Source organism: Mastomys coucha, unplaced genomic scaffold (genome assembly GCF_008632895.1).
Source record: "Mastomys coucha isolate ucsf_1 unplaced genomic scaffold, UCSF_Mcou_1 pScaffold16, whole genome shotgun sequence".
Classification (NCBI taxonomy): Eukaryota; Metazoa; Chordata; class Mammalia; order Rodentia; family Muridae; genus Mastomys; species Mastomys coucha.
In genome coordinates, this window is record NW_022196898.1 from 86,962,726 (window position 1) to 86,976,408 (window position 13,683).

Consider the following 13,683-nt stretch of genomic DNA (forward strand, 5'->3'; position numbering starts at 1 on the left):
TGCCTTTTGCTAATAGGCCATCAGTTTTTTTTATTAGCAGGTATTGTTTCCATACCATATACAAGAGCCTTTCTTGGGGGGGGGGAGGGGAACCGATACCTTATGTCACAAACAGAAACAGTTCTAGATGTGTTGTATATCTAAGTATGAACAGTAAATTCAGTACAATTTCTGAAAAAATGAATATAAGAAAGTCTCTAAGAGTCTTTGCCTATTAGTGTGATAAAGTGCCCCTACAGAAGCATTTAAGGAGGGAAGGGTTTATTGGGAAGTGAAGGCAGCCAGAGCCTGGAGCAGCTGGTCACATTTCATCTTCATTAAAGAAGCAAAAAGTGATGAATCCATATTGGTGCTCACTTCATTTGTCCACTTATACAGGCCAGGAACTAAACCAGAGAATGGATGCTAAAAACAGTGGCCAGGTCTTCCTTTCTTAATTAATGTAGTCATAATGACTCCCACCGGCATGTCCAGTGGCTTATATCCCATGTGATGCTAGATTCTGTCAAGTTGACAGTTACCATCATCTATCATGGGTACATACATTAATATGCATTATATAATTATATATTGTTTATCATATTATGTATATATACATATATACATATGAATACATACACATATACTATATACACATGTATATGTATGTATATATGTACATGTATGTATATATATGTCTATGTATAAATGTGTGTATATATGTATATATCTGTATGTGTGTATATGTGTATGTGTAGTTATATGTATGTATGTGTATATGTATGTGTATATATTTATGTGTATATATATATATATATATATAAACATAGGCAGTAAAGTTAAATATAATAAATTAACCTATATTGCTTTTGATAATTTGGTATGTTTTAACATAATAGTATAAGTTGATTGGCTTACAAACAAAATAAATTTGCTCCTAAATTTTTTAAAGCTGGAATTCCAAATCAGGCTGCCGTGTGGTTGGGCTTTGGTAAGAACTCTCTCAGGCTTGCATATGACTTCCCAGGTTTTGCATCCTTACAGAGCAGAAAGCTAGCTACCTGCCTCTTTGTCATATGAGAGCACCAATCTCTCTCTCATGAGAGCTGCCTCTAAAACCAAGTACCTAGTTATTAAAGAACCACTTTAGACCAACACACTGGGGCATAAGTTGTTGAATGTCAGCTTTGGGGACACACAAACATTCCATTCATGGCACTGTCATAGCATTTGATTTCCATTACCATAGCCAAAGTACAAGAATGAAATGGGAACAAAGACACAGAACATTGGGACAAGGGTAGGAACTCATGAAATTCCTAGATAACTGCAGAAACTCCTTGGGCTGTTTTGTAAAACTAAATGTGCAGATATTTGACCTGGTAACTACTCTGCTGGGTACGTAACAGACATGTACATTGTCATGTATTAGCAGACATGTCCATTGATGGACAGGTAGCACTAATTTTTATAGCTGAAACTAGAAACTATCTATAGTGGTCATCAGAAAGTTTATAAAGTGCTTTACTTTAGTGTGTTTATAAAATGAGTACATGGAAGAAATGAGAATACTTAACCACAAGGATCTATATCCCAAGCCTAATGTGAATGAGTGAAGCCAGAAACAAACAAAGATCCTCTCCGTAGCTACATCTAGTGAAGATGTGAGGTAGATGGAAGGGATGAGCTTGGGTATAGACATAGGGATGGTTGGAGAACTGGCAGTGTTCTTACTCTTGAGCCTAGTCAAGTACGCTTCTATAGAAGTACTCTTCTGAAAATCATATTGCATATATATATATACATATATACGCACACATATATGTACATATATATTACTTTAAAATGAACATTGACTCAAATAATACAGGAGTAGTTTGTGATAGTTAAGTCTGTGTAGCAGCAATCTAAAATGGGGAGTGGATAGAAAAGTAAAACACAATATAATTTTAGCAGAGGATTTTTCTAGAAACAGACATTGACCTAATGATCTCAGAATGTAAACCAAATCAAAACAAAGTAAGAACTGTGTATGTTTTAATGTCAGATAGTTCCTAGTACTGCACAAAGAATGGAGAAAAACAGCTTCTGAAATAGATAAGGAGTTATACAGGACACAACAAGATGCAATCTGTGCAAGCAGGTGAGACGCAGAGACATCCATGGGAGGCTGGAACAAACTGGGTGTGGGCAATATTGAAACCTTTCATGGGGTTTTCAGAGTAAGCATTTCTGCATCTGAAGAGACAGAATGCAGGAATACAGTTGCACATGGATGGGAAAATGACGCAGTGTGTAAGAGTTGATAAAACAGGAGACAGGATTAGGTTTCCTCCTATTAATATGCTGAAAATTCTCTGCAAAGGATAATTCAGGTTTTGTTTTCCTGACTCAGAAGTATGCCCCGATATTGCACATGTTGCTTTATAGTACCCTAGAGTTGTTTGAAAGAGTGAATATTTAAGACCATATTATATAATGATACTGAGAGAAAAGATGAAAAAAAGTACTGTGAGAGCATTGGGTAGAGTTGATAGAGCTAGATTAGATGATTAGAAGGACCATAAATTAGCTCAATAATACCTATTTTAAAACTTGCAAAATTCTCCAAAGTTTGGAATTGTGTAACATGAAAGCAGATGTTGCTGTGTCTGGAGTTAGTTCATTGCTAGACTAGCATATGCATACCATGTATGGAGGGGGCTTGGAAAGAATTCTGAGCATGAAAGCCCAGCCCCTCCCGGGTACTCTCACTCCAGCTCCTCCCTTGTCCATCCCATTTACGAGCTGATAACCTTTCTATATACATATGTGTGTGCATCTGCATGTGTATGCACAAACGTAAATACAAACCGCTGAGTCCATCTTCACTGACTGTGTATTTATGGCTTCAGGGGTGACCACTCTACATTGGACAACCAATAAGGGGCTCACTCCTTGGACAGACTAATTCCCCTTCTCCCAGTGGTCTTCAGTTGCCTGCAATCTTTGTCTACTTGTGGGACTCTACAAAAATGTTCTCTTTCATGTTACTATGCCCATCAATTTTGCTGTTGTCCAGTCTTGTTTATGCCACCATTTGTAAGAGTTACAGTTTTATGGAAGACTCCCTAGTATTCTGGTTCTTAAATCTTTCAGCACCATGGCTGCATTGTTCCCTGAGTCACAGACTCCTTGGCTCACCTAAAGAATGACACATTGTTCTCCATAGCCTGTCCTCTTAACTGCTGAGCCAGCAGTTCTAGTCCAGAACTTCCATTTCTAGAGGAAGACAGATTTTAACAACTGCAGCTAAAGAGTAGTTGAATGCTAGAGATGCAGAGTAGATGCTTCACTGTAACATTGCATGTTGTGAGGCTAGAGAGATGGTCCAGTGGTTTAAAGTACTTGTTCTTCCATAGGACCCAGGTTCAGTCCCCAGCACCCATCATCCATGGCCCCAAACCAGTTGTAACTCCAGTTACAGTGGGTCCTACTCTCCTTATTCTGGCCTCAGAGAGTGCTGGGCACATTGTGATGTGTAGAAAACTCCCAAACATGTAAAATTAAAAAAAATAGATTTACACATTGTTGAATGTATTTTGAAAAACATCCAAAGGTTAATACTTTAATTCTTGTATGAAATATGTTTTAAACTTCCCTACTATGCCTCCTTTTAATTCTCCCTCACACACAAATAGATATACATTGTTATAAACCATTTTATGACATTATTAGATCTATAATGTATCATAGTCTTTCACTTTTAAGTACATCAAAATTTATCTCCTTGCAATGAAGGTATTCTTTCCCTAAACTACAAAGCAGTGATTAAAAAGCAGGGCTTCTCACATCGTCACTGTGCTAGTATCTGTGATATAGATCATACGCTAATCTCCCTAACTGTTTTATTAATATCTCACATCCAGAGTAAACCATTAGTCACTATATTCCTCTAACCACCTTTTCTTTGAAACAGGTTTTGATCTTAGAATTTCTGGGCTGTGACTTTTTTGAAGTTATTTGTTAATAGTTTCAGTATTCTATCTCTCAACATATATATACAACAAAAGGTAGCAACCCTATCATTTTCTTTTCTCACATGGAACAAAGTAATGCATTTAAGAAAAAAAACATGTCTTACTGTTATTTGGAAAGGCATTCATTATTCTGGAGAAGAAAATATATACTTTTAATCCAAGCAAGCATATGAATAAATATGTGCTAATAACCCCTTGTGATGAAAATGATTTAGATAATATATTTTATGGCATATAGTGAATATATATCATTTTATTTATAACTTTACTGAAAGCTATAACCAATGGAAAATTAGAACATATTTAAATTTATTTCATTAAGTATTTGAGACAGAAACATAGCTTTTAAAAGTGGATTGATTATCCCTCAACTGTAATTCATGACTTAAGTACATTCATCATCATTTAAAGGAAACAACATATATAAATTGTTCTTAGTTCAGATTAATTTTAAATTAGTTTTGTAAGCCAAATTATGATGCATATTATAAAACTCTTAAGTCGACATTAGGCTCATCTTTGCTGCAGGAATGTCCTTTCAGAATAATTTTGGGGTTCTAAAAACCAGTGTCCACATGATTTTTCGGAAGCTCAAATACACCAAAGGCATATGTCACATCCAGTGCTATCTTCAGGCATAAAATGATAGAAATGCAAATTGACTGTTTCCCAGTCTCTAGTAAGGGTGACAGGCTTTCCACTTCTCCTGCTTGCATGTGAGTGAGGACGAACAGAGTTGTGAATTTGAAGTCTTCTCAGTGGGTTAGAATTTAAGGTTAGGTGTGGTCTTCCACATCACTTCAACTTAGTCGCTCAGTGTCAAATTGTTGATGGCTCTCCCTGGTTATCACAGCACCTGCATCATGGCAGCATCACTAATGTCATTTCTCTCTGGCTTCCTTGTGGTATAACTCCAGAGGCTCTTAGTCCCCCACTGTATTGGGTGGCTGGTGGTGTGGGCTGTGTTCCATGAATCTATTGCTGTGCTTTAGTGTGTTGTTGGTTTAGCTTTCTAGTGAGTTCAAGTCCCACAGTGTACACATATACTTCAATGTTACATGGTTTGGAGCCACACACTCCAATGCAGTAAAGTAATTAAAGCAGCATTTTATTTCCTTGTTTTAGTAGATGTAAACACTATTGTGCAGAGTTCTTCTTAGACTTTTGGAATAATATTCACTGTCTTGTTTGAAGCAGTTATCTAATTTTTATAATCAAGATGATTTTCTGAAATAAAACTCTACACAAAGCAACCACTAATGTTTTATGGTTATACTTTTAAAACATTTAGATGTTTTAATTTTTATCAGTACACGATGTCTAGATGATATGTCATCATTTACTGTTTATTAATACAAAACTGCTCATTCAGACACTTGTGCCCTTTTAATATTCCCATTTTGGAAATGTAGCTTTGTCATATGATGCAAAATGCTGTTACTTTAATGCACACTTCTAATTCATTCACCACAGCACCATCCTATTTAGGATTCACCCACAGATGTGGGGAGAAGCCTCTAGAGCAGGCATTCTCAACATTTGAGTCTCGACACTTTTGGGAGTCAAACAATCCTTATACAGGGTTGCCTAAGACCATGAGAGAACACAGATATGCTCACTATACTTCACAGCAGTAGCAAAATTCGAGGTATAAAGTAGCAACAAAAATAGTTGTTATAGTGGGAGGTAATCACAACATATAAAAGGGTTGCCACACTAGCAAGGTTGAGAACCTGCTCTAGAGTAAGTAAGCAGAGCCATTACAGAGTGGTAGGGTAATAGCTTAAAAGTTGGGCTAGTTATAGGGAAGAAACGTGGAAGATAGGAGGGAGTTGATAAGGACTACTTCATATTGACTAAGTGTTGATTTGTCTATCAAATATAAAGCAATCTAAATTAAACCAGCTCCGACACCATTTCAAACATGAGGAACTTAAAGCTCACAAATAAGGGACAATCGTCTGGAAGACACATTGCTAATTGCTAATTATCCTCCTTTTTGAAGCTGATTGTAAGCCTGCAACTGTCTTATCACACTCAGCCCCATATGGAAAACTGTAAGCCCTAGAACGCAGAACTCTCAACTTGTTTTCTTAAACTGCTGTTCTCAGTTCCCAGCTCGTCCATAAATCCTACAGTGTGGCCCCCATCAGGAGGGCAGCATAGTCAGGAAGGAGGTGTTGCCAGGCTACATTATCACCGCATGTTACCACCGCGTGCTAGGCTTGCTCTGCTCACATATGCGATTATATGTAATACTGACAGCGGTACCATAGAGCTATGACTTATGATTTTACCATCCCAATGTATGATTTCACTATCCCGATTTTACAAATGTCTTCAAAATTACACTTAGATAATATTGGGTGAATGAATGTAGCATTAATTTTAGTATTTAGTCACTTGTAAAGTTGCTTCAAACTTTTTTTCTCAATGTTTTCATTGATATATTGCATAGGCAAGGTAAATGGCTTATATCTTGCTAGCTTACGTTCACAATACTGAAATAGTATTACACACACACACATGTACAGACATATACTACATATATTATATATTGTTATTATAGTATATTTTAATATATAATATATATTATATACTGGAATTATAGTCTATAATACATTATATAGTATAAATATATTTTATACTATAATATATAGTATATAACATATGTATAGTAAATACTATAATTATAGTATATATAATATACAAATACAATTTTGGCAAGAATATTAAGTAAAATTTAGTTAAGGTCATGACTAATAACTTTTTTACATGTTAAAGAACATTTATAGATAATAATCTAAATTGTATATTAATGAATGATATAGTGAGTTAATTTGTATTGATGAGATCTTTGTTCATTTATCTAAAATTACTTCTTTAAGGCATATAGATAATATACTTAAATAAGTTGTTTCTTTTTTGTCCACAGCTCAGTCCATTTTTAAGACATTCTCTTCTGAAGAGAACATACAATGTCACTCTACCGTGTTCATCCTCTCCTAATAGAGAACATACCGGATGTCCATCACAAAAAAACACACAAAAATTTCAAAAAGAGAAATGACAGTATTTCTAATGGGTAAGTATGCTGGGCAAGTAGTCATGGAGAGACATGTATGTAACATGCATGTTCACTGCAGCATAGATGTCTTGGTCAGACCCTTGACTTCCCTCAAGGTATTAGCCTGGTTTATTGCATCAGCAGTCATTAAGAGACCATAGGGGAAAATCAGCTTTGTGCTTCTGCATTAGACTGCTACTCTGGTTTTAATACTCTGTTTTTCTTTTTGTTTTTAATGCAAGACAAAGGTGTTACCTTAATGTGATTGAGTTATGAAATCTTTTTTTTTAATTTATGGAATATTAATTAACTAGTTTTCCAATACAAAAATTAAATTGTTTTGTAATAAATTATAATAAATTCATATTGTGCTTGAGCCAGATATTTTGGGATTGTATGACATAGCAGAGTGAATATCTTCTGGGTAAATTGTACCTCTGTTTACATTTAGACAAACAATAGATATTCTCTTGTAAAGCATTAACAGAGAGCTTACTAGCTGTAAGCTAACCACTGAATGCCTCATAACGACTATGATGATAGCTTAGGCTCTGATTAGCTATTTTGTAATGTAGGATAGGACTTAAACAGATTGATGGTGCTGTATCTAACGATTCTTTCCCATTTCAGTGTTTATACCATTAAAAGGCATTGTACTTCAGGGCTTGAGCATTTTTATATTAATTATTACAGAACTAGATTCTAAACAAACAAGTTATTTATCAAATTAGTAATCATCTAAACCTACGAATTCTGATACATCACAGACTATTAGAGAAACAAATCAAATTCTTTATTAGTATCACTGAGATCAAATATAAATAACTCTGATATTTATATTTATGAAGGTTAAGAATATCCAAGTAATAGTATTTTACAGTATGTGGTGGAAAATATTTCCGACATCTTAAGCTAAATAAAATATTCTGTTTTTTATTTCTTCACTTTTTTTGCAGTAAGTATAAAAGTATCTGGGACCAAAACTATAGTTCTATTGGCTAGTGACGATCTAGATTGAAATATCCACATTTTACATGAGTGACCACATAAATATTTTGTATAGAAAAGTAATGTCCTTGTTTTATTTTAAGTTTTGAAAAATGTTTTTGGTAAATTAAAAAATCTAGCTTGGAAAATATTTTCTTTCTGCATATCAAAATTGCCAGTATCTATCTTAGTCTCCTAATGAGCTGTTTTTGCTTTGAAGATTGTGTCTTTTATCTGCTTTCAGAGTATCAGAAGAGAACAAAACAAAACAACAGCCCACACGTAGACTCCATGTTCCTACATTTTCTTGCCTTCAGCATCTTCCCCAATGTTCTTTGATGTTTGCTAATATTCAGCATGGTGTAATTTGGTGGTTTTTTTATTAGTCATAAAAATTATAGCCTATTATATTTTGAAATATTGCTGTTCTATATCCTTTCTCACCCTAACTTTATAATCTGGTGACAAGCATTTTAGTCCTATGTTTAATGAATCCCACATGTTCTCATAAGCATTGTAACTATTTTATTTACATTTTATTCTCTGTTTTGTTAAGGACTTCTTCCTTTAGCTGGTCAGCCTACCATCAGCTAACTTGAAGATAAATACATGTACTGTTCTTAGTTTAAACTATGTTTTTATTCAGACTCCACAACTTCCCTTTGATTACTTTGTATAAGCTTTGTCTTGTTGGCATTGAGCATTTCACTCTCCGTAATGTATGAACCATAGAAGGTAGCCTGTGTGAACCATAGAAGGCAGCCCGACTCCGATTGAGACTTGGCTCTGCTTATCAGAACTGTCTGCCTTCTGGTTTCAGTCTCTTAAGTATAACTGACAAACATGGCTAACAGTTTGTTCATATCAATGTTGCTTATGAAAACTTACCACATAGTTGATGTTCTGACGTACATGTTTCTCCAAGGCAGAGACGCCTGTACAGGGATGTGCACGCAGCTGGTACCAGCCTCTTTAGAACATGGCTTCCTCACATGTCAGGAGTTGGAGCTCTCATCACTCACTTCTCAGGCACTAACCCTCTGTCACCTCAGGAGCGGTCAGTGGTTCACCATGCCTCTCTTCTATTTTCCTCCCTCTTGTGCAGTGGTTAGACCCCATGCCACTGCTGAGATCCTTAGCTGTCATTCTTAATGCTTCTTTTTGATCTGTTGGACACATGCACATGGGTTTTGACAAATATCTTCCATTAGAGAGTAGAACAGTATGGGGTTCCCATGTATTCTTCCCTCTCTTCACGTTCTGCCTGTAGGACCCTGAGAATGGGAGAATCTGAGCCTAGACTCTTACCCACTTTGTGACTGATTTCTCTCCTTTTTAAAGTTATTTACTTTTTACGTATTCACCTTACATCCCACTCATTGCCCACTACAGGTCACCTCCTCCCACAATCCTTCCTCCATCCCCTTCCCATTCTCGTCTGAGTGGGTGGGAACTCTCCTGGGTATCCCTGGTCACTCTGGCAGACTAAGTCATCCTGTCCCACTGAGGCCAGACAAGGCAGCCCAGCTAGAAGAACATGTCCTACATACAGGCAACAACTTTTGGCATAGCCGCTGGCCCAATTGTTTGGAACCCACATGAAGACCAAGCTGCACATGTGCTGCATATGTGCAGGTGAGGGGAAGCCTAGGTCCAGCCCGTGTATGTTCTTTGGTTGGAGGTTCAGTCTCAAAGTCCCAAGGGCCATGTTAATTGACTCTGTTGGTCTTCCTATTCCCTTTGGGGCCAGCAATCCTTCCTCCTATTCTTTAATAAGAGTCCCCAAGCTCCATCCACTGTTTGGCTGTGGGTGTCTGTGTCTGTCTGAATCAGCTGCTGGATGGAGCCTCTCAGAGTGAATTCTTATCTCCTCAGCATTGCCCTATTGACTCCTTCACAGGGAACACAAGGCTTGCCTTGGGTTACATGACGCTTATCTTTCTCCTCAGCTTCCAAGTTCTTCTGGCTATCTCTGTGGCCTCCTTCCTTGATGTGTATTTAGACAAAAAAAGTTCTTAGCAATATGATTTTTCAGATACTTTAACTATAATATATTGCTCATTGCCATATATAAAATTTCTTATTATCATAATTCTTTAGTGATTTCTCTTTTATGTATCAATAATTCCCAAAACCTTGTATCATCAATAGACATTTACAACTGAAAAAAAGGGAATCTTATAAACTCACAGTCTCCCAGTCTTCTGCAAGGATCTATTCTCTTTAAGTTAACATTTCTACTCATTAGTTAAATTCACCATTACAAATGAACAGGAGGACCCCTTCCCATCTTCTCCATGTTTAGACATGTCAGTGCAAACCTTCAGAAAAGCCTGGCAGATTTCCATGTAGGAGTATTTTACACTTCAGTAAATATAATGCCACTTGGAGTCTCCATCTTTACTTAAATTTCTGGGAAAAAGCAAAGCACGTGCTTAATTAGGACACAATTAGAGAGGAGATTAATGCTTGCCTGACCTACTACACTAACTCTCAAGGAGATGAGTGAGCTAATATGTCCACATGCTGACACCAATACAACCAAAGTGTGTGTAACAGGGGAGAAAGTGAGATACGCAGAGCAGTGACCTGTGGTTGAAAGTTAGAACCTCTTGGTTTGACAAGTCACATCAGATGATAAGAGGGGGAGAGCAAACTCTCATACTCCCAGTTTTCTCTGTATCAAGTCAGGTATTCAAGGGTTCCTTGCCATAGAAGGTATCAAAGCACCATTTGTCATGTGTAATCTCACAGACACGGAGCTTAGAAAAAGGCTAGCATTTCTCCACAGATGAATCCTAATGGAGCTTCGTTCATGCTCCAAGCAGATTACCTAAGTAACTGCACTGTGCTTATTGTTGCTGTAGCACTGTGAAAGAACTCTGCTCCCAGGCCATTTGCCCCTCCTAAAAACCAGTGCATTATGTTATACCATAAAGAAAGTAAGAGCATATTTACTGGTGATTTCCTCTTGGCTCTCAGGTTTGTCTTGTTAGATGTGCTACTCTTGTGATACAACATCCATATGGTTTGCAGGTTCAAATCACACTCTCATATTCATTTTTATGAAGCCCCAGTCTCCAGCAGACCATTGGTACAACCCAAAGGCTATGTTGGTGGGGACGACTTGAAGATTCTTAGTCAATTATTTTTACATAAGGAAGCACATTTTAAAATGTATTCCACAATTAGGATGTTCAGCTGAACTGCTACACTGGCTCCTTGTTTGAGATAAAAAGAAGCAAGCAGAAAGCATATTTTGAGTTAGGTGGACATATATACAATGGAGTCACAACTTACTGAAACAGTTTTTCTCTCCTCCCAGATACAGCCCAAAGGTAACATCGCATAAGCCAAGGCAAAGTGGCAGTGTTCTGTCAGAGATGAACTTCGGTCGTGGTGACATCCTTCAGCAACTGCTCTAAGAACACAGTGTCCACTCTGACCTCTACAGACAGGAAAGGCTGTGGCTGTAGCACATTTAAATCTATTTTTCTATCAAATTTCTCTTTTACAGAAGATATATATACATATATAAATAAATCTATATATTCATATTCTCCATTGCATTCTTTGTAAACACATACTTTTGATGCCTCCATACAAGATACAGGGTTAAACAAAGACATCCAATGAAAGCTTTTCTTTTTTAACTTTAGAATCTCTCTCTCACCAAAGAATGCAGTCATGCTCTAGACACCAAACATGCGAAAGTAAAGCAAGTGCTGCCTATTACTGTGTGTATGTGCTGCCCATCTGGATAATTTTCTTATTTCCATTTCTCTGAAAATCAAAAAATATAAAGTGAAAAGAACCACGAAAGAATATTCACTATTTTGGGTTAGTTATGAGCAAGTAGGAAAACAAAGAAAAGTACTTAAATTGTCACAATCCCTTGTCCATGGCCTATTGCTTGTGAAGATGGGTATTCATTTGTTTTTCTGTAGCAGTAGAATATGAAATCTTTATGTGTTAGCTCATGGCCATTCTGCACATGTTGCAACAAGTGCTTTTGTGATAGTGATTATCATTTTTGATTCCTAGTACTCAACAGGTATTTCTCATATAGTTGATCTGGAGGTAATGAATTTTCTAAATTTATGTTTATTTGAAAAAGTATTTTTGACTTCAGTTTTGAAGGCTGGTTCTGCTGAATGCCATCGGTCGCCAAGGCTAGTAGGATCTCAGCCACTTGATGTTGACCTGTGGGCTTTCTGTCGAGAACTATGCTGAAAATCTAGTGGGAATTTCATTATATGTAGCTTGACACAGGATTTTTCATGTTTCTAATTCCGTCTTCTCTCACAACTTTGAGGACAGCATGCATCAACGATCATCCATTTGGGGTAAGTCTACTTGGTTTTGTTCCTTTCATTTGCTTATGTATACATATCCATATCTCCAAAACATTCTAAAATCTCTAGGTGTCATTTCATGTGAATTTTTAATTCCTGTTTTCTTAACTTTCTGAAATTATAGTAATGGGAAAATTGTTAGTGTTATTCCAACTCAAATGTTTTGGTTTTTTTTTCTTTGATTTGTTTTTTGTTTTTAGTGTTTTAAATCTCATCCCATCCCTTCTCTTCCTTTCTTTTCTTCTTTTGTTTTATCTGGCTCGATTAGCTCAAAAGACTTGTCAGTTTCTGGAATGCTATTCTTTGTTCTAGTTCTTCTTACAAGACAAGAACAAATGTTATCACACTGATTGTAAACTTGTCTCTAAAGTTCTGACATTTCAGCATACATACATCTCTTTGCTGAATTTTGGGTTCATATTTGACAGTATTTTTAACACTTATTTGTATTGCCTATCTGCCCCCTTGGCATCTCAAGAGAATTTCTTTAGAATCTTTATTTTGAGTTCCCTTTGGAGAATTGCCATTTGAAATCTACTGCTGGAGAATTACTGTTATTCTCCTTTAAAGAAGCCACGCTTCCTTTCATGGGTGCTTCCTTCAGCCAGTGGTGTAGTCTTATGCTTTGATGGTCATTTTTCCCCAATTTTATGGAGTAGTTTTTGTGGGAAAACAGTTCTGCTGTTAGGTGGGATATAGGACATCAATGGACTGAGTGCTTTTCAGCTTTGAAATAGAGGAAAACCTAAGTTTGGTTTTGATATTATTTCTTCATTTTCCTCAATGCTGACAGTATCTTCAAGTGTATCATTTATCTAGAATACAGAAGGAAATGATGTTAGTCATAAATATTGTCATGAATGTGGGGTTCCATACATGTAAATCTCTATTTTCAGTGTAATAAACATTTGATGACATTTGGTTATGTCCAGTAGCTACTAAAATTTCAATGTGTGAAGTTGTTATCTCTTCCCAAGTCCCTTGAGAAAAATATCAGTAATGCTAACTGTTAAAATGCCAGTTACCAAGCCCAAACATGTAAACGAAATTTTATCTAGAACCTTCATAATAAGTCACAAGTTGCCCACGACACTAATAATGATAGCTCTGGAACTACAGAAGGGGCAAGTGTGGGTAGGACTTAAGCTTGTGGCTAACAAACCTGCTGGACCTAAAACTACAAGATACTGAACAAGGGCAAAGCAAAGCATGGCTTAGTTTCCACCAGGGCCCAGCTGCTAGCACCTAAAAAAATAGGTAGCAATATAAGAACCAT

At 36.5% G+C, this 13,683-nt stretch overlaps 1 protein-coding gene across 3 annotated transcripts in view; it reads left to right on the top strand.

The window, feature by feature from the left end:
- The window catches only part of Stpg2 (sperm tail PG-rich repeat containing 2), a 430,378-nt gene extending 418,767 nt beyond the window's left edge, over positions 1 to 11,611 (top strand). For all 3 annotated transcript variants that reach the window (XR_004119858.1, XM_031375660.1, XM_031375661.1), the window contains 2 exons: positions 6,934 to 7,083; positions 11,378 to 11,611. Coding sequence is in view for 2 of the 3 variants with exons in the window: in XM_031375660.1 (XP_031231520.1) it covers positions 6,934 to 7,068 (135 nt within the window). In the remaining variant the exon portion in view is untranslated. The remainder of the gene's footprint in view (positions 1 to 6,933; positions 7,084 to 11,377) is intronic.
- The last annotated feature ends 2,072 nt before the right edge of the window (positions 11,612 to 13,683 follow it).